At 47.1% G+C, this 24361-nt stretch overlaps 1 protein-coding gene across 8 annotated transcripts in view; it reads left to right on the top strand.

Moving 5' to 3' along the window:
• Arfgap3 (ARF GTPase activating protein 3) overlaps window positions 1-24361 on the top strand; it is a 97114-nt gene that overhangs the window by 22297 nt on the left and 50456 nt on the right. Inside the window, exons 7-17 of one of the 8 annotated variants that reach the window (XR_012451024.1) lie at window positions 3773-3832; window positions 5612-5658; window positions 6351-6493; window positions 9560-9688; window positions 10115-10237; window positions 13512-13643; window positions 15652-15775; window positions 16904-16994; window positions 21419-21540; window positions 22557-22761; window positions 22953-24025. Coding sequence is in view for 5 of the 8 variants with exons in the window: in XM_074084614.1 (XP_073940715.1) it covers window positions 3773-3832; window positions 5612-5658; window positions 6351-6493; window positions 9560-9688; window positions 10115-10237; window positions 13512-13643; window positions 15652-15775; window positions 16904-17009; window positions 21419-21540; window positions 22893-22934 (1028 nt within the window). In the remaining 3 variants the exon portion in view is untranslated. Of the gene's footprint in view, window positions 1-3772; window positions 3833-5611; window positions 5659-6350; window positions 6494-9559; window positions 9689-10114; window positions 10238-13511; window positions 13644-15651; window positions 15776-16903; window positions 17010-21418; window positions 21541-22556; window positions 22762-22892; window positions 24026-24361 lie in introns of those variants that run through there. The other 7 variants (XR_012451022.1, XR_012451023.1, XM_074084614.1 and 4 more) reach the window with 7 other exon arrangements.

Below are 24361 nucleotides of genomic sequence, written 5' to 3'. Positions count from 1 at the left end.
AGCCTGAACAACTTAAAGAACTTGGTGTCCTGGGAGAGACTGAGCAGCCACCAGCCTTTAGGTTGGGCGACAGTATTTAGAAAATTTCTGGCAAAGCCTTTGCTGGAGGAATGGAAACTAGGTGCTGTGTGTCAAGAATAGTTATGGGAGAGAAAGGACCAGAGTGCAGTCACAGTGTATGTCATAAAGACGAGGGTTGCTTCCTGAGTATTGAATTACAGGTGGGAGGATGGGAGTGTATGACAGTCCATCAAACCACAGACTCAACACTGCTGGGTTTCATTTTACTGGGACAGAAGTAGATAGATCAGGGGTCAGGACGGGAACATTTCTCATCCTGGGCAACAGTGGATTCTTTGACATTCTAGAAAAAAAATATGATGGTGCTAGAGTTTGAACTCCGGTCCTTGAACCTGCTAGGCAGGCACTCTACCACTTGAGCCCTGCCTCCACTCCTTTTAGCTCTGGTTATTTTAGAGATAGGGTCTTGCTTTTTGCCTGGGCCACGATCCTCCCATTTTACACTTCCTACTGTAGCTGGGGCGATGAGTGTGTGCCACCAACCCAACTTTTTCTGTTGAGGTGGGGGTCGCATGGACTTTTCTTGACCAGGCTGGCCAGGAACCACAATCCTTCCAATCTCAGCCTCCCAAGTAGCTAGGATTATAGGCATGAGGCACTGTGCCTGGCTTCCTTCTTTCGCTTTTTACCAAACTAAATTCAGATGAATCAAGGATTTAAAATGAAATAGATAATCCTAGAAGAAAACACGGGAAGCTCTTCTGTAATTCTGGAGTGGGGAGTACTCCCATGCATATTCAGACCTCATGAAAGAGCCGGATGTAGTGGTGCACATCTGTAATCCCAGCACTGGGGAGGCAGAGGCAGGAGTATCATAAATTTAAGGCCAGTTTGGGCTGTAAGTGAGACCTTGTCTCAAATAAATAAACAAACCTCATAAAAGGAAGAACCTAAGTATCTGACTATGTGCAAATTTAACATTTCCATTCTGAAAAGTCTTTAATGTGAAGACAGATGACAAACATTTGCAATTCACATATAGACAAAAGGCTTGTTCCTTAGCAGTCAGAGAACTTTGACATAGCTGTGTTTTTTGCATGATTTGCAACCTCTGGGTTTCTTTCATATTCACTTTTTATGCATGTGACTAGATGCTTGCAAAGAAGGCCTTTCCATGCCTCTAACTGGGGCTTAGCCTTCTTAGACTTAGAGGACTTAGAGCCACTCTGCCCTTCTGTCTTTCCTGTGTCTGTTCTGTCCTGCTTAAAATGTGCCTCTGCCTTGATTGGCACAGCTGTCTCCTTTTTGGAGGTTCACCTCCAAGTCCAGCCAGTGGCACTCCCAGTCACAGCTGCACTTATGTACTTTGTCTTCCTCGTGGCACAGCACACCCTGCTCTGGAAATTATCATCTCCCTTAGTTTGCATGTCACTTTGTGGTCCTTCCACTGGGCTGTGACTCCTGCAGGAGTGATTCTTTTTAAAGATGAGGAGTCCCATTATCCATAAAGAGAGAGGAGAAAAAATAACCCCAGCGCTTCCTAACGAACAGGAGGAAGGTGGGTTATGTGCCTTCAGGAAGGATAGGTACAATTTGTGGTTACTGTTACAATTTGCTGCTGGGATGAAAGGCCTTTTAAGACTGAAGGTCCTGGACCATAGGGGATTAAGTGTGACATCCACAGTACAGATGCCTCAGAAACCTGGCTTACTGAACTCGGAGCCAGATTTTGTTCTTGTGATCCAAACTGGACCGAAGAGCCGCTCCTAGGAGGCCTGACTATAGACTCCGTTTTCTTTTTGTGTGCACCAGCACTTTCTTCTCCATCACAAGTTTCTCAAGCAGCTGTGATTGGGGGACCAGGGTATGAGGTTTCACCCAGGTTTTCTGGGCCAGCGTGGGGTGACGAGGTGCAGCGTCCACATGGACTCCAGGATGATAACATGGAAAGGAAACAACCAAGCTTGAAGAAGGTAGTGTGGGCGCGGATGCTTCGGCTCCCCGCTGCAGGAGGGAGCCGGCCCTCAGCACCCACAGCAGGCCCTGGGTTGGCAGAAATCTGTGCTCAGTTGTTTCTCCACAGGATATCCTGTGTTCACTCCTGCTTTGCCTTACACAGGGTTTGTCTTTCAAATAATTATAAAAACAAGCATAGCTTCCTCTAACCCACCACTGGGTTGACATTTTAAAATAACAGTTTTATTGACATATAATCCGCCCTTTTAAAGTATCCAATTCAGTGGTTTTTTTGTATATTCACAAGATAATGCCACAAATACCACTGATTTCAGAATATTTTCAGCAGCCCCCAAAAGAAGCTCCTTTCCGATCCTAGTCTCTCCCTATTTCCCTCCACCCCGACATCCACCTAGTCTACTGTTCCATTGCATGGGTTTACTACGTTTTATTTAGCCATTTTATTTTTGTTTGCTTGCTTATTTTCTTTTTTGGTGGGACTGGGATTTGAACTCAGGGCTTATGCTTGCAAGGCAGATGCTCTACTGTTTGATCCACACATCTGGTCCTTGTTTAGCCATTTTAAAGTAAAAAATCAAATCAAATTAAAATGACAGTGCATATATATTTTTTTGATAGTACTGGAGTTTGAACTCAGAGCCTCATGCTTGCTAGACAGGAACTCTGCCACTTGAGCCATTTCACCATCCCTTTTTTGTGTTGGGTATTTTTGTGATATGTTCTTGAGCACTGTTTTTCCGGGCTGGTTTCAGATGTGATCCTCCTAATCTCTGCCTCTTGAGTGGCTAGGATTACAGGTGTGAGCCATCAGCACCTGGCTGACAAAGCATATTTCAAATGAGGCTGTTGTATAGTTCCTAACCAGATCATTCTTGACAACTGAAACTTGGACTCCCATCATCTAGCATTAGTATGTCCATGTCTTCACCTGCACATCTGTACTAGGAAGCTCAAAATGTGTTACTGTGAAACACCAGATCAGAGATCTCTGTTCAGAGGAAACTCTGAACAGAGCTAATTGAAGAGACCACTGACATGTTTCTTCTATAAAACCACTGGATAAAAAATATACTTCTATTTTGATGGACTTTTAAATGAAATTTATTTTATTTTATTGCTGTACTGAGGTTTGAACTCAGGGCCTCATGCTTGCCAGGCAGGCACTTTAGCACCTGAGCCACTCCATCAGCCTAAATCAATTTTTTATGATAAGGGAAGGGGACATAGAAAAGATGGTTGATGAGTACAGGCATGCAGCTGCATAGGAGAAATAATTGTAATGTTCTATAGCACATTAGGATCACTGTTGTCAGAAATTAAGTTTGGGTGCAGTGGCTCACTCCTATAATCCTAGCTCCTCAGGAGGCAGAGATCTGGAGGATTACCATTCAAGGTCAGCCTTGACCCCATCTTACGACCCCATCTCAACCAACAAAAATATGGGTGTGGCAGTACATACCTGTCATCCCAGTTATGTGAGAAACGTAAATACTTACAACTATTATGTGTCCATTGAAAATAAAAAATATTTTAAATGATTTTAATGCTAAGGGCTAGGGATATAGCTCAGCAGTAGAACTCTTACCTGGTTTGTATGAGACTTTGGGTTCCATCCCCAGCACCAAATATGTATGTATCTAATACGAAGCTACAAAGAAGGGTGATGTTGACAGACTAGATGAGGCATAGAGGACTGAGCAAGCTGAGTTATTGCACACTCTAAAGCAAGCTTGAGTGTATTTTCTGCATTGATGTCGGTGTTTTATATTTTCAGGTAAACCAGAACAAGGACCAAGTGTGGAAGGCCTTAATGCCCCAGGGAAGGCTGCTTTAGGTAATATGCTGAGAGCCCTATATCTGACTTGTAGGGTAAGATTCATTAAGAAAAAAAAATGAATTCTGTGTCTGCATTCTGCCCATGACTAAACCCATTAATGAGGTTTTGTTAGGCAAATGTACTGCTCCATTTTAGCCATGATTGCTGCTGGTGCACGTGACAAGCTGGGTTACATTGGGTCACTGATACTCCCAAGCTAAGCAGAGCTCAGAGCCTCCACACCCTTCCTGTTTAGTCAAGAACTCAGCATCTTCTCTTTCTGATTTCGTAGTAGATGAACTTAGATGCTCATTTTTTTATTATAGCTGAACTGCCTAGAAGTGTTCCTATGGTTTTCACCGGCTGTGAGACTCACCAGAGGTGATGTGACAGCTGCAGTATAAATGTAAAAGAGAGTGTGGAAGGGGGCTCTGTGCATGGTGTTCCTCCCACCACAGTGCAGCATTGTTCTGTGGTTCCAGCTAGTGCCTGGTCTTTGGCTCTTGTGATCTTGTCCTCTTTCCCTTTTTGTTGTGGTGTTGGAGATGAGCCCTTAGCACACCTTCATGCATAGGAGGCTAGCGCTCTGCCACTGAGCCACACCCCAAGCCTAAGATTTCACTCTTGCTGGGTCATTTAAAGATAATTCTAAAAACAAAATTTAAAAGTGTTGATTGAAATTTACTCAGAATAATTTTCAAAAAATAAAAGCAGTGCATATTCTTAGCCAAAGGCTGAGAAGTAATGAAGGCGCAGCCGCTAAGATGGCAGAGCGCGTCCTATTTCTCCATGCTAGTGTGACGGGATCCCAACGACACCTGCACACAAGAGCCAGCTGATCTTATAGCTCAAGCACTCCTCTTTCTTTTTGGTGGTACTGCAGTTTGTACTCAAGGCCCTATACTTGCTAAAACAGGGGCTCTATCACTCTATCCGTGCCTCCTGCCCCTTTTGATTTAGATTATTTTCCAGAAAGGGCCTCACGTTTTTGCCTAGGCACCAGTCTCAGACCATGATTCTATGCCTCCCAAGTAGCTGGGCTTGCAGGCATGTACCACTATGCCTGCCTTTTTTGTTGAGGTGGGGTTTCAATAACTTCTCTCCCATCCCCGGGCTAGTTTTGAACCATAATCCTCCTAATCTCCCCCTCCCAAGTAGCTGGGATTATAGGTGTGAACACTGCTCCTGGCCTACAATTGAAAATACTTTTTAAGGGACTAGTGGCATAACTCAGTTGTAGAGCAGCCACCTGGCATGCCTGAGGCCTTGGGATCAATTCTGAGCCCCATAAAATAGTAACAATAATAAATAACAGGGATGGGGACATGGTTGATCAGAAGAGCACTTACTTGCCTAATATGCGTGAGCCCTGGGTGCATACACAAGCACCAAAATACACAAAGAAGTGAAATAATAGCAACATAAAATAACCTTAGACGTTTTGATGAGTAGAGATTAATAGGAGAGTTGGTTCTTGCATGCATTTTCAAATGCTCCTGAGGAAGTGCTGAATGAGACAAGCCTGGCCCTATTTCTCTTCAGTGCCACATTCAAACAAATGTGTTTTCTGTGAGTTTGGAAGGTGGGTGGCAATACCAAGGACACTGTGCTGACTAAGCCCTGCTTGTGTACCAGATGTAATTCAGATGTGTGAGTTCACTGGATGACCAACTAACACGGAGAATGTTATAGTGCGTGCTAATACCACCAACATCTTGTAGTTGTTCAAAAGACCACTATGTAGAAAAATTATGTATGATTCCTGTTTATCTGACTTTAGTTTTTATTTTTTGGCAGAGGTTTCATCTATCATAAAAAAGAAACCAAATCAAGCTAAAAGAGGAGTGAGTATTATGTTTTATATAAAATGCATGCTGGGATTGGAGGTATGGCTCAAGGGTAGACTGTCTGCCTAGCAAGCACAAAGCCTTGAGTTCAGACTCCAGTGCTACAGAAAAAACAAAAAGCCTAATACTGAGGGGGAGTTAGAAGGGTGGAAAGCAACTAAAATGCATGTTGGTTTGGCTCTGAAACTAGAGAACCACTTTCTCTTGTGAATTTCATCTGTTTTTTATTTTGAATCATAATATAATAAATGTGGCTTTGATTGTCTATTTTGTTCAATGAGATGGATGTTATACTTAGTTGGTATTTTCTGGAATGAATGTCTAACATTTTTTGTGCCTGTGACACAATTCGAAAACAATGAAGAGGATCCAGCAAGATCTCTCCCTCCTGCCCGTGTTTCTGGGAGGACTGGAGGGCAGTCGTGTGGAGAGTGTGCCATTGATCCTTTCCTGGAGGCAGAGCCAGACTTTGAGCCCTTGCTTTACCTGTACCTCCTTCTTAACTGGCAAGGGCAAGTGTATCCTCATCTGTAAACTGGGGTGATGATAATGCCCGCCTTAGAGTTGTGAGAATGAAGCAAGAGAACAAATGTCAGTGCTTGTCTCAGGATAGGCCTCAGCATATGTTACCTGCAGGTACAAGGTTTTTCAAACAGCTTGGGTAGAATATAATCTTATATATGTTCCAGCTTGGGGCCAAAAAAGGAAGCTTAGGAGCCCAGAAAGTGGCCAATACGTGCTTTACTGAAATGGAGAAACAAGCGCAGGCCGTGGATAGGATGAAAGAGCAGGAAGACCTTCTGGCCAAGGCCGCACCTAAGGAGGAATCAGTGTAAGTTTGATTTTGTTACTGTGTGATGCGCCTTCAGGGACCAAAGCTATTAATTCCACAGCTCCAGGTGGATGGTGGTGCAGAGTGTAGTGTTATGAAAACTGGTAGGCATTGGCGTTTGGAAGGGTCAGGACTGGTAGCCAAGAGAGGTGCACAAGTCCTGTGTGGGTGGTGCGGGACACGTGGCGGGGTGCTTACATCTGAAGGATGCTCAGCAGATCTGGACCTCATGAGTGACAGCTTCGGACCAGTGAGGGCACTGGTGGTAGAGCAGACAGGCTGGGGCCCAGCTCAGTGATATAACCCATGCTTAGCATGCCTGAGGCCCTGGCTCAATCCCCAGCACCCAAAAGAGAAAAAAAAAATTAGTAAGGAGTGTTGCCTAGCTCTGTGGTAGAACAGGTGCTGAATCTTCACAAGGCCCGTTTCAGTACCTATACAAAAGCAAATGTCAAGGTGTCACGTGACCAGCAGTACCCTCCTCCGTAGCAACTCAAATGAAAACACACGTGCACATAAAGACGTTAGTGTGCACGAATGTCCTTACCAGCACGAATCCCGATGGTCAGAGAGTAGAAACACCACACGGCTAAACTGGGAACGAACAAAATGCAGTCTAGCCTTGAAAGAGAATATCATTCACCACAGGAAGTGATGAATGCTGATGCATGCTGCAACATGGAGGAGATATAAAAGAGTCCCAGTCACAGAGCGCCACCTAGTGTATGATCCTGTCATATGAAACGTCCAGACAGGCTGATCCATGGAGAGGAGTGGGGAGAAGGGGGGTCTGTGCAACACAGAAAGGAAAGGCAGCCTGGAGTCCTGTTACACTGTCTGTCATTCTGTGCTGTCTTCTTACTTTCATGTGTATGTTATTAAGCTGAGCACACCTATTCCATGAGGCAGCAGGTGCTCAGTCACAGGTGCTCAGCAGGTGCAATTTGTTACTGTTCACACCCTGGCTCACTGAGGGGAAGACACAAGGGAGGCCCAGGTCACGTGAAATCAGAGGTGACCTGCACAAACTGCATGCAGTGTCACAGGCTTGAATTTCTCTTACCAGGGGAGGTTGCTGGTCCTGGGCAAGGGGGCAGGTTCAGCTTTGCTGTTTGGGAGTGGTCTCTGCCCAAACTTGAGGCTTCCCAGAGAACATAATGGGGAATAGAAGAAGGACCAGAGTCAGGGACAGCTTCCTTCCTGCAGTGAGGTAGCTGAGATAGCATAGCCAGAAACAGATTAGCATATTCATGAGCTACACCCAGCCTTCGCTGGTGTTTTTCTTTAGAACTCACACATCATAAAAGCATAGATGCAGACAGATCAGGGGCTATTTAGAAATTGGCTTGGGGACCCAATTTGGCATCTTTCTCAGCCTTGTTCAGGGCACCCATAAGCCCTGTGCCTGAACCCCTGTGCCTAGACTTTTCTCCCTCTGTCACAAGCCAGTGCTGTGCCAGTCAGGAGGAAGTATGAGGGTGTTATTCAGCAAGTTAATGTTTTTAATAGCTATTAATGAACAATTCAGTAAACTATTGAGAACAGTGTTGTTTCTTGCACCTTCGGAGTGTAAAGCTAAATGTCTTGGGCAGTGCCCTGATCCTGGCCTTCTGACAGTTTTCAGCTCCTGTGGGCCCTCTGTGTGCACCCTTGTGGGGAGGATGGGAACAGGTCGAGCTGCCTGAGCTGCTCTGCTTGTCACTGAGCAGATAGGAACTGAGTGTCCTGCAAGGAGTATCCTTCCTTGAGCCAGTCCCAGGAAGCACTGTACTTCTGAGAACCATGGTGCAATTTCTGACTGCTTTGCTCTGTTAGTGCTTCCAGTAGATATTGAAGCACAAGCTTTACCCCATCAGACCCTAGGGAGGAAACTGCAGTCACCTCTCTCCAGGAGAGCTTTCTATTCCTGACCAGGAGATTCTCTTGCTGAAGCTATGTATCTGTTGTGGTTTTAAAGAGATCTATTGTTTTCCCCAAAAAGTTATACTTGAAAGAATATTGTTTATTTGCTAAGGAAGAAAATAACTTAATATGTTCTATAGTGGAGTATTAAAGGGGAAAAATCCTCCCAGATTAAAGCAGACCAAGGAAATCCTGCTATGTCATTAACAGAAGGAAAGAACAAAAGCAAACTGTTCCTCGTTAGAAATTCTGTCCTCATCTTCATCCCTGTGTTATCACAGGGCTTTTTTTTTTTTTTTTTTGCAGTAGTGGGGCTTGATCTCAAGGTCTACACCTTGAGCCACTCCACCATCCCTTTTTTGTGAAGGGTTTTTTCAAGATAGGGTCTCACAGAACTATTTGCTCAGGCTGGCTTCGAACCACGATCCCCTGATCCCCTGAGTAGCCACCAGCGCCTGGCTAGATTGAGAGGACTTGGTTCCTTTTTGGGTTTTTTTGGTGGTACTGGGGCTTGAACTCAGTACCTCCTGTTTGCTAGGCAGGTGCTGTACCACCTGAGCCACTCCACCAGCCCCCCCCCCCATTTTCAGTGTTCTTCAAAGCCTGATTACATAGAGACTCTACAGGAAATACTTTTATAAACTGAAGAATCCTTGTTCAATTAATCAGTCCCTCCTTAGTTTATCTACTTATGAAGTCTAATGTATGTGTGTATGTGTATGTTTGTGTGTGTTTATGTGTGTGTGTGTGTGTGTGTGTGTGTGTGTGTGTATGTGGTTTTTTTTATCTTAAATCACAGCTGACCAGTGGGACTAACTTCATACTCCGTATAATATGTCATGGGGAAGTGTAATCAAGTAGCAATCCAAGGGGGAAGTCTTGCCCTTTACTGCCTTGTAGGGAAGTAACTGAGGCATATATGATAATATCAGACAATAAAAGGTCATGTGAGTTAACCTCTAAGAGCAGCAGGCAAAAATGGCTGTCAAATCCTTTAAATTCCTTGAGCATCTACTTGAAAAAGACGCCAGCCTGCCATCACAGTTGTTAACTACAGAAAGACTTGAGGGTAAAAGAATGCATTGCAGGTTTGATTTTGCTTAGCATTTTCAAGTAAGCACATAAGATTAAACCTAAATTAAGGAACATTGGTTTTTCTGGCAGTGTTTCCTCATTACGATTAGCCTATAAGGATCTTGAAATTCAAATGAAGAAAGATGAAAAGATGAACACGAGTGGCAAAAAAAAGGTGGAAGCAGAGCGGCTGGGCATGGGCCTTGGAAATTCCAGGAGGTATGTGAGGCTCAGTTTTCTTGGATTTCAGAGTTTGGTGCAGTTTGCTCACTGTGACGTCATGTTGGCTGTGTTCATTTCAACTTGAGAGGCATTTTGTTGGTATTTCTGCCCTTGTTTTGGCTTCACTCTAGCCATTTTCCTGAGGAAAAGGAACACAGGTGTGACTTTTCATTAAGTACATACTGGAATGGATGCCACAGTGCACCCACGTGTGTGGCTGTGTCCTCCGTAGTCACCACTTACAAAGAGTTCATGTTTTCAAAGCTTAAGCCAGAAAAATTGTTTTGTTGCTCCTGTTAACCCTACCGATAAATTTGTCTTTGTTCAAAATGTAGGTTAACACATTCATTTTTTTCATTCACCAGGACGAAAGTCTTATGAGTAAGTGGTGTAATTTTTCCTTTTTTATTCTGTTTTCTCAAGTGGCATTTCCCATTCAGTGACTTCAGATATGCAGATCATAGAACAGGAGTCTCCCACCCTGGCAAAACCAAGAAAAAAGTACCATGAGGACAACGATGACTCATATTTTACTTCCAGCTCAAGGTAATCTATTAATGATCATCATTAAGCCTCTGTGAAAAACAGCGGCTGCCATGGGTTATTAGTTGGCTTGCCTTAGGAGCAAGTAGAAATCAATGTGCCTGGCGCCAAGTCTGTCTTTGCAATGAAAACTAGGAAACATTTATAAGTGGACAGTGTTTCCTAATACAATCAGCAACATAGAGTTAAAGCTGGACAAGGAGAGACATGTTTATCTAGTGGAGAGTGTGCAAACTCCTGCCTACAGGACAGAGCTGCAAGAGTCAGGACAGCAGGTGGACTGTCACACAGGTCCTCTGGTTGCAGAACACCAGCTTCAGGAGGCTGCATCTGGCAGGATGGAGTGTTAAATAAATGCCATTTGTGTATGCGTGCTTATTAGCGAAATCCACGGCTCCACTTGGGATCCCACAGTACAGCCTGGGTCCCTGTCCTTCACACACTGTCTGATTGGCGCAAGACATATGGCCGGCCCTATTGGGAAGCCGACCGTGGGGAATGCATTTCTCAGGTTCCAGCAGCCTGAAAGGCAGGGAGAACAAGACTCATCATTAGTCATCTTGCTTTGTGAGGGCCTCCAAGAACTGGATCCTCACAGGCACCAGGTGAGCCTGGCATGTCTCTGATGGTGAGCAGAACTGCGGAACAAAGGTGTTAGCATGTAGGTGCAGGAGCCAGGCAACCTCCCTGCCACGTGAGGGCTGGATGACCTAGATCATGTTATTTAAGCTCTCTGTGCTTCAGTTTCCTCTTGTGTAAAGCAGGGCTCATAGCAGTGGCTCAGAAGAATGGGGGAGAAATGAGTGACTGCTAAGAGAGTCCTTGGAAGAGTGTTTGATTCTTGTGATGACTAGCTATTATAACAGAGAAACCCCATCAAAAGACAGCAAATGGTTAGTGACTGTCGTTACGCAGTTACGTTAACCATGCCTCCATCCCAGAGGTGCTTCCCGTTGCAAGTGGGTAACAGATTATTTCATAAATAAGACACAGCAATATATGTTAGCTAGAATCTAATTGTGAATTTTTTTAACAAGGATCTGTGTAAAAAGTACTATCCTTAAAAATTTTGTAAGTATAGTTCCAAATTACTGAGTTCCTAGTAGTAAGAAAAAGTTAGCAGCTGAGTGGTGCCTGTGGTCAGGACCTTCAGCGACTTTAATGCTGCCATATTTGCCTGTCTTTTATCCCCTGGATAAGCATGGGTTTCAGTTTGTTTAGGGTTATATCCAAACCACACCCTTTAAAAGCATTTCAATACAATTTATGCCAGATAAATTAAATCTATAATTTGATTTGGAAACTGTGTTGCATGATTTCAGATATAGATATTAAGTGAAGGAATGAGCTGGGGTTAGAGGAAGCTCCTGGCATTGGTCTGTTTGCCATCTCCACACCCTTTGATGATGTCACTGCCCGTGAGCAGTGCCAGCAGATGTCAGTGTAGGAAGGGAAAGAGTAAATTTCACACTGCCAGTACTGTCACCTGATAGCAAGGTTGGAAAGAGAAAGGGCTCCAAGTGAAGTCACCTGCTGAGTGGGACCTTCCCAGGTCCTCATGGCCTCAGGTCATGGACAAGCTCCTGCTGGGCTTTGTGTCAACCTTATAGGGTCTTCAGGAACCCATCCCCCAAGGCTCGGTCAGTAGCTTTAGTCCTAAAGGCCTCTTTTGCCAAGGAACAGTTGTTTGCTGTTTGAAACCTGGGAGCAAATGGTGTTTTGATGTAGACCAGGCTGCTTCGACTCCTGCCACAGAGACCTTGGTGAGATGTGCATGGTGACCCACAGATTGTCTAGGGACACAAATGCCTCTCCAATCCTCCTTGCTTGATGGCCACTATCAACAGAGCTGGATACAATTAGGTTCTTTGGCACCTGAAGCAAAATGATTACAGACTCTCTGAAAGCCGGCACATTAGTGCCACAAAGAGCTCTTATTGCTTCCAGATTATTCATCAGCCATTAGAACTTGCATATTATGAATTATGAAAGACTGCTGTTTCTATTAAAAATAAGGTTGAGCACATCCTTGGCTCTTGTTTTCTACCGAATTCCATTTTTCCCAGGATATAAACAATGCAGTGATACACTGAGTTCACAATAATGGAACTGACACACGCTGCTGAGCCCTATAGTCAGTGAGGCCTTCAGTGCAACCCTTGACCTTCTGACAGTTGGGCTCTTCCCATGGACTTTGAGGGCTGTTTTCAGTGTGGAGTGAGGGCCTCATGGGAGGGCTAACAAAGAGAAAAGCAGTGTGGTGGACTGGGGTCTAAAACTCAAACATGAGATGGCAGTAAAGGATGACGATGCCGAGACTTGCAGAGACTGATGCTGCTGTTCAGACCTGCTCACGCCATGCTTCCACAGCAGTGCAGGCCTGGCTGGGTGACTGTGTGTCCCCCAGAGCCCCTCGTGGGTGAGTGTAGGAAGGGAAGCCTCCCACCTGTGGGCTGGTCAGGGGATGCAGGCAGAGGGCTTTCCCTCTTGCCTGTCAGCTTCTGATAGTCCAGCAGTCTGGAAGTAACCTGCTGGCCTCCAGTCCAGGACAAGCACTGCGACCTGTGTAAGTGAAGAATGTCATTTCCTTAGAGTGATGCTAAGTCTACACAGTTCTAAGTACCAGAATCTGAGTTGCGAAAATCTGCACGTCCCAGCCTCCCCCAGCCCAGTTCTGGCACTTCCTTGGCACCCACCAGTGGCTGGACCAGTTTCCACGGGGAGGTCAGCGAGCATCCTTTACATCATTGGTGCTTGTGAATGTGCTCACCATGCCAGCCAGAAGCTTCTCGAGAGCAGCATTCTCAAATGCCTTCTGTGACTGTGGCGAAGAACATGTTCAGCTGTCTCGTGTTGTGCAGACAGGCCAGGCTGTGTTGTGGTGATAAACAGCCCCACTTCTCAAGGGCTCAACACACAGCAGTTTATTTCTCTGTATAGAAAGTCATCTTTGTGAGTCTGGAGTTCCCTTTTCCCATGTAGCTCCCCATCTGTCCAGGCTAATGGCGCTCTCACCTGCTGGAGGCTTCAACATGTGGAAAACATGACCTCTTTACTGTATCCCCAAAAGAGGGGACAGGTTGTGTTGAGCAGTCACTGGAAAGGCCTTGTGAATGACACACATCCTGTCTGCCCCTGTTCCTTGGCCACATCTAGTCACATGACTGCCCCTAAGCCCAGGAGAGCAAAGAAGTGTAGTTAAACCTATCTGGGAGAGTCTGGTAAAAGTCAACATCCATGAGGCCTCTCGAGTCACTGTCCCCTTTTGTTCCTACAGGTACTTTGATGACCCCATGGAGTTAAGAGGCAGCTCCTTCTCTAGCTGGGATGACCCTGCAGATACCTACTGGAAAAAGGAGATGAACAGAGACACCGAGACAGCTGTGAAAGGCCCAGGCTCCTCAGACAGGTCAGAGCTGCACACTGGGGCTGCAGTGGGGAGCCCAGGTGTCCCTGGAAAGCTCTGGTAATGGGGTGCCTGAGACCTTTCATAGTTCTCTGTGATGCTGTTTGTTTCAAGACAACGTGTGTGTTAGACAAGTCGCTCTTTATCAGAAGTACCTATGGAACTGTCATGAAACAAGCATAATGTACTCTTCCTCAGGGCTCTGAGTCCCTGGGCTGGGGGGCCACACAAGGAGTGAGTCATTGTGCCCCATTTGAAGGCACTGTTCGCAAACAGTAAAAATTCTTTTTTAGGTATCAGTTCTGTGAGGGTCTTTTGTTTTTGTTGTTTTGGTGCTGGGATCAAACCCAGGGCCTCAGAGCATACTAGGCAAGTTCCCTACCTCTGAGCTATATTCCAAGCTCTTTTTTATTTCAGCTCATTTTGAGACAGGGTCTCAAGATGCCCAGGCTGGCCTCCTGCCTTTGGCTTGACAAGTAGCTGGGACTACAGACACCACCATGTCTGGCTTAGTTGGGCCAGTTTTCACAAACACAACCACCAATCTCCTCTGCACTCTTTTGTACTCAGCCCCCTGACCACCCCTGGTCTGTTTCCTGTCCTGCTAGGGTGCCATGTGGGTGGGTCATCCCAGGCTGGCTTCGTAACTCGTGTATCCAGCTGTTGCCATGTCTTTCCGTCCTCATTGCCAGGTCTGTTTATCCACTGAGAGTGAAGGACTTTCTCCATGAGTGATCATGAAAGAAGTACCGTATCATTTATGCTCCAAACAAGGCAACTTTTGAGAGTGTAAGGGGCACCACGTGTGTAACCTGCGATTGCCCTGGGTAACTGGGACGTCTGGTGCCCTACTCAGTTTATGTCCTATGTATTGGAGAGCAGGTCCTCCCTGCACACATAATGCAGGCAGTTTTCTAATGTGTCTGAAATGTAAAATAACAGATCATTTCAAGCAGGGACTCCTTTATGTTCAAATCATTTTTTAATTAGGATTTTTGAGCTAAATTTTTTTTGTATTGGGATATGAACTTGGCTATACACTTGCTAGGAAGAAGCTCTTCCACTTGAGCCAGTCCCCAAGCCCTTTTCGCTTTAGTTACTTTTCAGATAGGGTCTCACCTATTGCCCAGACCAGCCTGGGACCGTGATCCTCCTAGCTATACCTCTTGAATAGCTGAGATTATAGGTATGTATCACCATGCCCAGCTTATGTAATATGGGGTCTTTTAACTTTATGCCTAGGTTGGTCTTGAACTCCAATCCTCCCAATCTCTACCTCCTGAATAGCTGGGACTTCAGGGGTATGCCACCGCACCCAGCTGCAGGCTTTTTAAAGAACCCTAAAATTCTTTTACAAGATTATTGCTATGGCTTTTTAAAATGTGAAATGTATATTATGTAAAGTATAAATTAGGTCCAGATATGGTGGCTCACATCTGTAATCCCAGCTACTTGGAAGGCAGACAATGGGAAGGTTATGGTTTTTTGTTTGTTTTTGGGGGAGTTTTTTTGTTTTGCTTTTGATGGTACTTGGGTTTAAACTCAGGGCCTCATGCTTGTTAGACAGGTGCTGTACCGCTTGAGCCACTCTACCAAGCCCTTTTTTTGTGTTGGGTGTTTTTGAGATAGGGTCTTGCAAACTATTTCCCTGGGGCTGGCTTTGAACCATGATCCCCCGATCTCTGCCTCCTGAGTAGCTAGGATTATAGGTGTGAGCCACCAGCACCCAGCTAAGGGAGGATCATGATTTGAGGCTAGTCCTGGCAAAAAGTTAGCAAGACCCCATTTTCAAAAACAAGTCAAGAGTGGTTGGTTCATGCCTAAATCCAGCCATGAGGGAAACATAGGTAGGTCCCAAACTGGCTCAGGTAAAAAGCAAGAGTGGCTGAAGTGACAGAGTGCCTGCCCCACAAGAGTAGTCCTGCAAAAAAAAAAAAAAAATGTATAAATGAGAAGTGAATTTGCTTCACCACAAATTAGTTTAACCTCCTCTGGGTGTTTTTTCTTGTAGACCTACTACTCGCCGAAAGGCAGACTATGAGCTCTCTGACAGTACAGATGAGGCGCAGAAGAAGTTTGGCAATGTGAAGGCCATTTCCTCAGACATGTACTTTGGAAGACAATCCCAGGCTGATGTAAGTCCAGAGAGCTCCTGGGGGGTCCAGAAACAGGAAGGAAGGTTGGATATGGGGGCCCGCGGAGGGGCAGGACTGGAGCCAGGCCTTCTGCCTGGTCACCTGCCTGCCGCCAGTGGGAGGGCAGCTGGGTTGAGTAACCATTGCGCTATCGCTGCTGGACAAACTTCAGGTGGCCTCTGAGATAGTAGTTGACTTGAGAGTTTCCACCACAGTTAAAGGAAGAGGCTGTGGGGACATGCATCACTTTCAGTTGCCATCTCCTCAGAAATGCTAAGGGGCCCTTCGGGTGGAGTTTGCTGGGACAGGTGGCACAGATGGGCCCCAGCCTTCTCTACTGAAGTGTGGTGTGCTCTGGCCGAGCTCCTGGAGGTGGGGGGATTGCTAGGCTTCTGGGACCTGCAGAGTTATTTTCCCGGATGCTAATTTTATTTTCAGCACTACCAGCACTGGACAGTAGAGTGGCCTCTTGCCTCTTCTCCCAGCCCCTAACCCCTGCCTTGTTGATGATGGGGGCTGGGGCGTGGCTCAAGTGGTAGAGTGCCTGCCTAGTAAGTGTGAAGCTCTGAGTTCAAACTCGAGTGCCCCAAAAAACAACAATAAAGTCAATGGTGGGGCTGGAGTGCAGCTCCATGGCAGAGCACTTGCTTTTCCCAGGCGCTGGGTCCATCCCCCAGCACTGTACACACACAGATAGTCATGATAAAGTCTGTCGTGCTTAGTTTTAAAATGTGTGATGGGCATTGGAAGAGTTTCTCATGGTGGCCTTTCCTGACAGCAGCTGGACGCAACATACGAGAGCAATTTGTTCTCGTTCGTTCTGTCTCCCGTTCTCGCTCGTTCTGTCATACTCTCTAGTTCTGTCTCTCATTCTCTCTCTCACTGTCCTGCCCTGAGTGCTTCCCATGTTGGTAGTACCATCCTTTGTTGATCTGTCTGCCTGTGACCTGGCTGCCACGCAGAACAGGAGCTTCCTGCCATCCCCTGGGCCTGGCCTGGCCATACCACTCAGTGACCTTGGGGACAGAGCCTAGGGGACGAACACATTCTAAACAGCCCTTCAGCATTCTTTTTGCAAAATTGCTCCCAAGGTTGGGAACCTAATGCTCCCTTTCCTGTCTTCCCTAGTATGAGACCAGGGCCCGGCTGGAGAGGCTCTCGGCCAGCTCCTCCATAAGTTCCGCTGATCTGTTCGATGAGCAGAGGAAGCAGACAACAGGTGAGGCTGACTCAGGTCCGTATGTCTACAACACGGGAGCACATGGTGTTTCCATAACTTTTTGCTGTCCTAAGACATTGTCACCTGCATGAGCCAGGGAGGACTCACATGTGGGAAGAGAATATCATGAGATTTGTGCCACAGTGACCTGTGACCTGTGCCCTGTGCCCTGTGGCAAGTCATCTTCAAGGATGTTGCTGGAGATGAGTGTTTTCTAGCACAGTGTGGCCGTGGTACCAGAGCCACAGGGTGTTGGCCATCCAGGAAGACAGTACAGACTCCTGGAGATTGCAGCCGTTCCTGGTTGTGTGTGATGGCACTCTGAGCCTCTGTCCCCTTGCCTGTTAAGCAGGTGAATAACTCCCACTTCATGAAGTCGCTGTGAGGCCTAGATGAGAGGCTGTGTGTCAGGTGCCACCCGCTTGGGTTCTAGCACACAGCAGGTGCCTTGCAGGCTCTTGTGACCCTCAAGGGTGGACAGAAGCCCACAGGAATAGGTGACTCCCCAGGAGAGTCACATAGCTTGAAAGTGCCTGTCTCCACCATCCATCCTAAGGGTCCACACCCCAGTGACAGGGTATCCAGTCATCTCAGGGCTGGCTAGGATGGACACCTGGAGCCCAGGCGGGAGCCTCAGCATGGCCTAATGGTCTCCTGCGAGCCACTTCCCTCCACTTCTACCCTGTGCAGCCCCAGCCTCACGAAGGCCTTCTGCGAGTCCCAGGCAGCCTCCTCCAGGCCGCAGGTGGAGGAGAGGCCGGCCCTCTGCTTAGCATGAAAGGTGAAGCATCCTCTAAAGTCATTTCACAAGTCCCCTTTTGAGGAGGAGGATGGGGGAGGAGGACCCAGGAGTCAACAGGCCAGTCCTGATGCCCTCTGTGCCCTGTGTTTCCAGTACTGGGAGTTGGGCGTGGCTCTGTGGAAGACTGTGAGACTTTCTGCTTGGAGTGACCTCCTTGGGTGGCTACATGGCCTTTCAGTCCCAGAGAAAAAGCCGCACCAAAAAGGCCATAGGGACAACCCTGTATGTCTGGGACCTTCTGCGTGGACATTTGGGTGGGATAGAGACTGGCTGTGGCCCTCAGCTGCAGTGAGCACTGCCAGGGTGCTGGGCTTGGTGGAAGGAATGTATGCTGGCAGAGTGGCCAGCAGTTACACAGCAGTGGGGAAGGGGCAGGTGGTGCCTGGGTCCAAGTGGGCTAGCCCCTGCACATTTGTTGCTGTGGCAGGCAGCAGGCCATCATGGCTCCCCTGGCCTCACCTCAGTGGCTTCAAGTGCAGGGAGACTGTTGCTGTTGGTCAGTTGCTACCTGTCTGGCATTTCCTGGCACAAGTCTGGTGGGGGCAGTTGTGGCCCCTGGGCTTGTACTCTCATCTCTGAAGTCTTGGTATCCTAGCCCTTCAGGGCATCTTCCTCTTGTGACCTGCCTCTGTCACAGAGGCACTGAGCCACCTCCTAGGGCTCCTACAGCCCATCCCCCTTACTCCCCCCAGGTCACCTTGCTGGAGCCCAGCATGGTCAGGCAAGTCAGTGCAGAGACCTATGATGGCAAATATCACCAGCTATGTATACGCTAAGATTTACTCTTAAGACATTATTATTTACTCAAAAAACAATACTCTTGGAGGTCAAAGAAGAGTCTCCTTTTCCATTGTTGCAGAACCTACCAGCCCACTTTTCCTTCTCCTGTCACTGAGAAAAGTTCCACTAATTTCTTGGACCCTGCATGGGTCCTAGACAAACTCTGATCCATAGCAACTCAAGGTCTTTGTGAGGTGCGCAAACCACCCCAAGACCTTGGCCCCACTGATATCTGCTGTTTGGCAGAGTTTGTCCCCATATTCAAAGCCCAGGCAGGTGAGATGAACTTCCTCCATCTTCTCCAGGCTCCCCTCAAAGACGCCTGCAATTAGTGCCCTAAATGTGAGTGCACTGAACTGTGCTTATTAAATATTTACAGTTTATTTAGAGTGCATTTCTTTGGCAAAGAGCCAAAGTTGGCTTTGAGAAGTGATTCTGTGTTCCTCATTTTTTAACATTTCCCCTGTGAGCTGTCAGGGAGGTCAAGCTTTAGTCGTCTCAGGGTGAGAAGTAAAACAGGTCATAGAGAAACCAGAGTTTTGAACCCTGGTCCCAAACTCCTGGGCTTCCACATGTCAGTTATGGCCACTCACCACTGTAAGCCAAATAAAGAGACATGGTGGGAAGTGTAGCTGAAGTAGTACAGTGCCTGCCTTGTAAGCATGAAGCTCTGAGTTCAAACCCCAGTCCCACCAAAAGGAGAGAGCGAGACAGACATAGTGAAGAGCAGAGAAAGATTTATTACACAGCCAGGACATGCCGGGGGAAGAAGCAGAATAAGCATTCAGTCCGTCTTCACCCATCCTCCCCATCTTCCAGGTACAGATGTGGGCCTCAGCTTTAGACAAAGGCCTGGGGCCAGGGGGAGAGGTGTGCATAGTGAGACAGTCCCAGCCACAGGTGTGGCCTTATTCTTCAGGAGTTCCAGAGAAGTTGTTTTCCAGAGTCAGTATTGCCTGGCAACTCGTCCATCCTGAGGAGGCTGTACTATTAGGGGTAATTTCTATCCCTTGCCATGAAGATGTTATCAGTTCTGTCCTTCCTGGAATCTAAGATGATTGCAAAGTGACTGCAAGAGAATGGCTTAGAGCAGAGACAGATACGAAGTGAAGGAGAGATGCCAAGCTTTTCTCCTGCTTTTAGTTAATTCGTGGCTCAAGTGAGGGGTCAGTGTTTTCCAGCAGTGCAGTTTAAGCACGTCTTACAGTTAGAGATCTGAAATACCTCCTGTGACACAGCCACTGTCCAGGGATGTCCTGGGACTTTTTTGGGGGCTGCCCTCCTCAGGGGTGGCTGAACAACTGAGTGAGAAATGCTTGTCAGTGTCCACAGGAGTGTGATCACACCTTCCTGGCAGGGTTAGTGGGAATACTGTGGCCCTGCCTGGGGGAAGGGGCAGGGGCATGCAGGGCCGCAGATGACAAAGCAGAGTCAGCTCTGTGAGAACCATTTTAGAGCAAAGAAGCCCCAAACCCAACTCAAGTCTATATTCTTCCCAGAAAATGGATTCTAGTTGTTCAAATCCAGGCACATCCCTGTTGGGTGCCAGACCCCTGGTTTCTAAGCTCCACACCATCCCCCATCTTGTGCACCTTGCAGCCCCTCTGTGTGGGGTGTTAGCCCAGAGTCCAGGAATGTGGTCACCTTAGACCAGTGGGCCCTGGAGCTCTGCGCTCAGTCCACAGTCATAGGATTGGCTTGGTCACTTGTCACCCATGTCTGTCAGACAGTGTCTGTGAGACTGAGATTCGATTTCAGCTGTGATTCTGTCACAAATGGGTCTCACTGATGTCAGCACATTACTGGTCGCTGTGCCATCTCAGAATAAGCTGTTGAGTGTTTTTTCCTTATTAAATTTACTGTTCTTACAATCTTGGAAATGGCTTGCTTTCAGTTTCTCTCCATTTCAGGGAAATTGACACATGTATTCCGTTACCAATCCATTTTCTGAAGAGCTGAGTTGTCTTGAACTCCTTAGCCCCTCCCCCACACCACAGGACACTGTGCTCTGCCCACCACTTCCTTCCACACCAGAGTCTGCTCTGTGGTCACCTGTGCTAAGCCACTGTGAGCCTCCTGCCTCCAGTCCTGTCTGCTCCCTCCTTCTTTCCCCTCAAACCCCAGAGCTACCTTCCAAAACAAGCCCAGCCATCTGTTTAAATCTGCCCACCGCCCTCACCCACCTTTGGGATATGGCTCCTATCTCCTCTCCAGCCCCATTCCTTGTCATTTACTGCCTTGAGCCTGTGGAGGGCAGAGCTCCACCCAGCCGCGCCTCACTTTGGGTGAGGTGAGGCCGAGTTCAAGGAGTTCTTTGGGGCCTCACTTCGGGTGAGGCCGAGTTCAAGGAGTTCTTTGGGGCCTCACTTCGGGTGAGACCGAGTTCAAGGAGTTCTTTGGGGGCAGGGCTTATCCCTCTCTGTGCCGTCCCTGACAAGCCGTGTGAAAGGAAGCACGCACGAGCACTTGTTGAATGAATGAATGAATGAATGAGCTCACGTGCAATGAGCAGACAAAGTGTCTCTGAGCCCGGAGGTGCCCACTAGCCAGCATAGCATAGGCACCAATGCCCTTTTTCCAGCACCTCCAACATCCCATGGGACAGCGTGGTGAGGCATCTGCTTCCCACCAGCCTTAAGAGCCAGGGTATGTGGTGCCAGAGGGGGCTTTAAGGGCTAGCCCTTCACACCGAGCTTGGTCCCCACTCTAGGTCCCTCTTCCTGGACCATCACTGCCACTTGGGAGGAGGTAGGAGGTTGGGCCGCCCAAGTCATGAGTGCCCTGGGCCCCAGGCCTGGCACACCATGAGAGAAGGACAAGCCAGGTTCTGTTCTGTGTGCAGGAAACTACAGCCTCTCAAGTGTGCTGCCCAACGCCCCTGACATGGCGCAGTTCAAGCAGGGCGTGCGGTCCGTGGCTGGAAAGCTCTCCGTGTTTGCTAACGGAGTCATGACTTCCATTCAGGTCAGTGAAATGGGGCTCCAGGGACACTGTGAGACTGAGAGTGGCCCACTGTGTGATTGTGGGGCCATCAGATTGTGTATTATCGATTTACGTATTTGCTGCAGAACCCAGGACATCATGAAATCCAGAAATTATGATTTTTGTATTTGTTTAAAATTTTCTATTTGCTGGGCTTGGAGATACATGCCTGTGATCCCAGCACTTGGGAGGCAGAGGTAGGGAGATGACAAGTTCAAGGCCAGCCTGGACTACATGTTGAGACCCTGTCTCAAAACAAACAAGCGAAAATTTTTTCTAAGTTCTAGGAGAATTGTTACTGGAACTGTCTCAGTAATTATCTAGTTATTTTCTAGATTGCAACAAAGAATTATTAAAAGATTAAAATTATCCATAATTCCCCTGCTCAGGAATATTTTCTGTTAAAATTGTGGTGTCTTATTTTAGTTCTAGATTCTATGTATATCTCTTTAAAATTGAAAAGGGATTATATTGTCTATTTGATTTTTATATCCTGCTTTTCTCTCTGCCATTATGAGCATTCTGATGTAATTAAAAATTCTCCAGGAATCGTATTCTGTGGGGTGAAAATGCATCTAATTTAATTATTCCCCAAATGGATGTTCAGATTATATTTCAGTCTTTTAAATGAGGCAAAGATGGAACTGCTTGCATGCATATAATGACTGAGGCCACTCAGATTATGTGAAAGGCATGTTTCTTGAACCTTCTCGTTTGCATCAAGTTATTTTAGAAGGATTCTGTTAATGTAACATCTGACTCTGGGGAGTGGACTATGTCCACATGGCTTCTGGTGCCTCCTAGAGGCCCCTAGTCCCCAGCAGATGCTGCTGTGGTCATGGGGAAGGATGTGGAGAGGCCTAGCAGAGGAGAGTGCCCTCCCCGAGGACTGCCGATGTCCCCCTCTGGGTAGGTTTCTGTCTCTGGCCACAGGGCTCTTCACGCTTCTCAGGTCAGCTGGGCCCATGTCAGTCCTCCCAGGAGCCTCCCTATTGCAGGTGACCACTTTCATATCCCCATTGGACAAGAAAAGTGGGGCAGAGACGTTGTCACTGCAAATTCAGCAGACTCCAGACTCGTTCCTCCGTCCTCCCCAGCATATGTGATCCTGAGGGCTCAGCATGTGACCTTGAACCCTGCATCACAGTCCTCCCCACTGCTGGGAGCCCAGATCGTGAGCACCTCAGGCCAGGTGCCACCCAGGTGGGTTTCCAAAGCCCACACTGTCCCAGGTATCAGGCAGCTGCCGCAACGCCAGCCTCTGGTCGTCTGCACTTTTGGGGTGCAGTGATGGGGTCTGGTGGCTGGCACTTGTGCCCTGTGTCGTCCTCTAGGGCAGCCTGGGAAATGCTGATGGTCCAGTGTGTGGGAAGTGACCACTGGTCTCTCTGCAGGATCGCTACAGCTCATGACCCTGCCTTCACCTGGCTCTGTCTGGGGCTCCACGTTGGAGGACGCTGACCAGTTCAGGCCGCATGGCAGCCCAGACACCCTGGAAGATGGCTTTGCTACTTTTCCACATGGTATATGCACACCTCGGATTTTTCGTATTTCTTTTGAGAAGTTGATATTTTTGATGTACTGGAAACTTTATTTTAAGTCCGTTTGATGTTAGTTCCTGCACACACCTCCTCTGGCATCTGAAGCATATCCTTGATTTCTTTTTCTGGAATCTTTATTTCCAACAGCTGGGGTTCCAGAGGTACTGGCTCCTTCCCCTTCTCCCTGAACAGGGGAGCCTTCATCTGGGGAGGCAGAAGCCCTCCATGGATCACGGGGTCAGCTGACGTTAGATCAGCCTGGAGGAACACATTCACAACACACTCGCCACACAACACACGTCTCACAGAAAAGGGAGCAAAGAATAAAAACAAAACAGCAAACGAGACCGGTGTCTGATTGGCAAGCTGCTTCATTTGCATTTCCACATACTGAGGGGATTCCAAAGGCTGTTTTAAAGTCATCCGTCCCTTTGTAAATTATTTTGTATGCTCTATAAACTTAAAAATATTTTCCAGTGAGTGCTTTTAACAAAGCTATGCTTCCACATTGCCAAGGGAATTCAACTTTGTCTTTTGACAGGTGTTGCTGCTTGAATTTTTGAGAATGCAAGCTGGGAACTCCTTAAGTGTGTCTATAAATCAATATAGTGTACAGAATTAAAATTGATAAGGTCAGAGGGCACAGCTACAGACAACAGTTCAGTGTAGGGAAAGTAGTAATTAGAATTGGGCAGGTTAATATTTTTATCTTGATCTTGGTGTTCAAAAAGTTACTAAATATGTATAAATCAATAAAAATAATTTGGCTGTGTTTTAGACAGCACTAGAATATATTGTTCAACACAGTAAAATATATTTGCAATTTGATGAACCAAAACTGTGATTTCAAATGAGTACTTTGTGAATCTTTCTTAAACACTCCAGTTTGTAGACTTCTCAATACAATAAACAGTCACAGCAAAGCATGTTGCTGCCATTTTTTTTTCCAAAGATTTTATAACAAGTCCCCGTAAGCCAGGGCCCGTGGTGTAACACTGGTGTGTATTTGAGTGTGACATAATTATAGGCAGGACCTGATGTGCTGCTGTCTACTGGGATGTTACTCTTAGCACAGTGCAAAGAGGGGTCTCCTTGTTGAAGGTAAAGGTGGTGGACTAGCTTCTACGAGGGAGGGCTGCTACAGCAAGACGTACAAACTGAGCTTATGCAGGTGTATTTAAGCCAGGTGTGGTCGTGCACGCTTGTAATTCCAGCACTCCAGAGGATGAGGCAGGAGGATCAGGGTTCAAAGCCCCCACCCA

This window comes from Castor canadensis, chromosome 8 (assembly GCF_047511655.1).
Source record: "Castor canadensis chromosome 8, mCasCan1.hap1v2, whole genome shotgun sequence".
NCBI lineage: Eukaryota > Metazoa > Chordata > Mammalia > Rodentia > Castoridae > Castor > Castor canadensis.
Note: the sequence above shows the minus strand (reverse complement) of the source record. Positions and strands in the feature narration are given on the sequence as shown.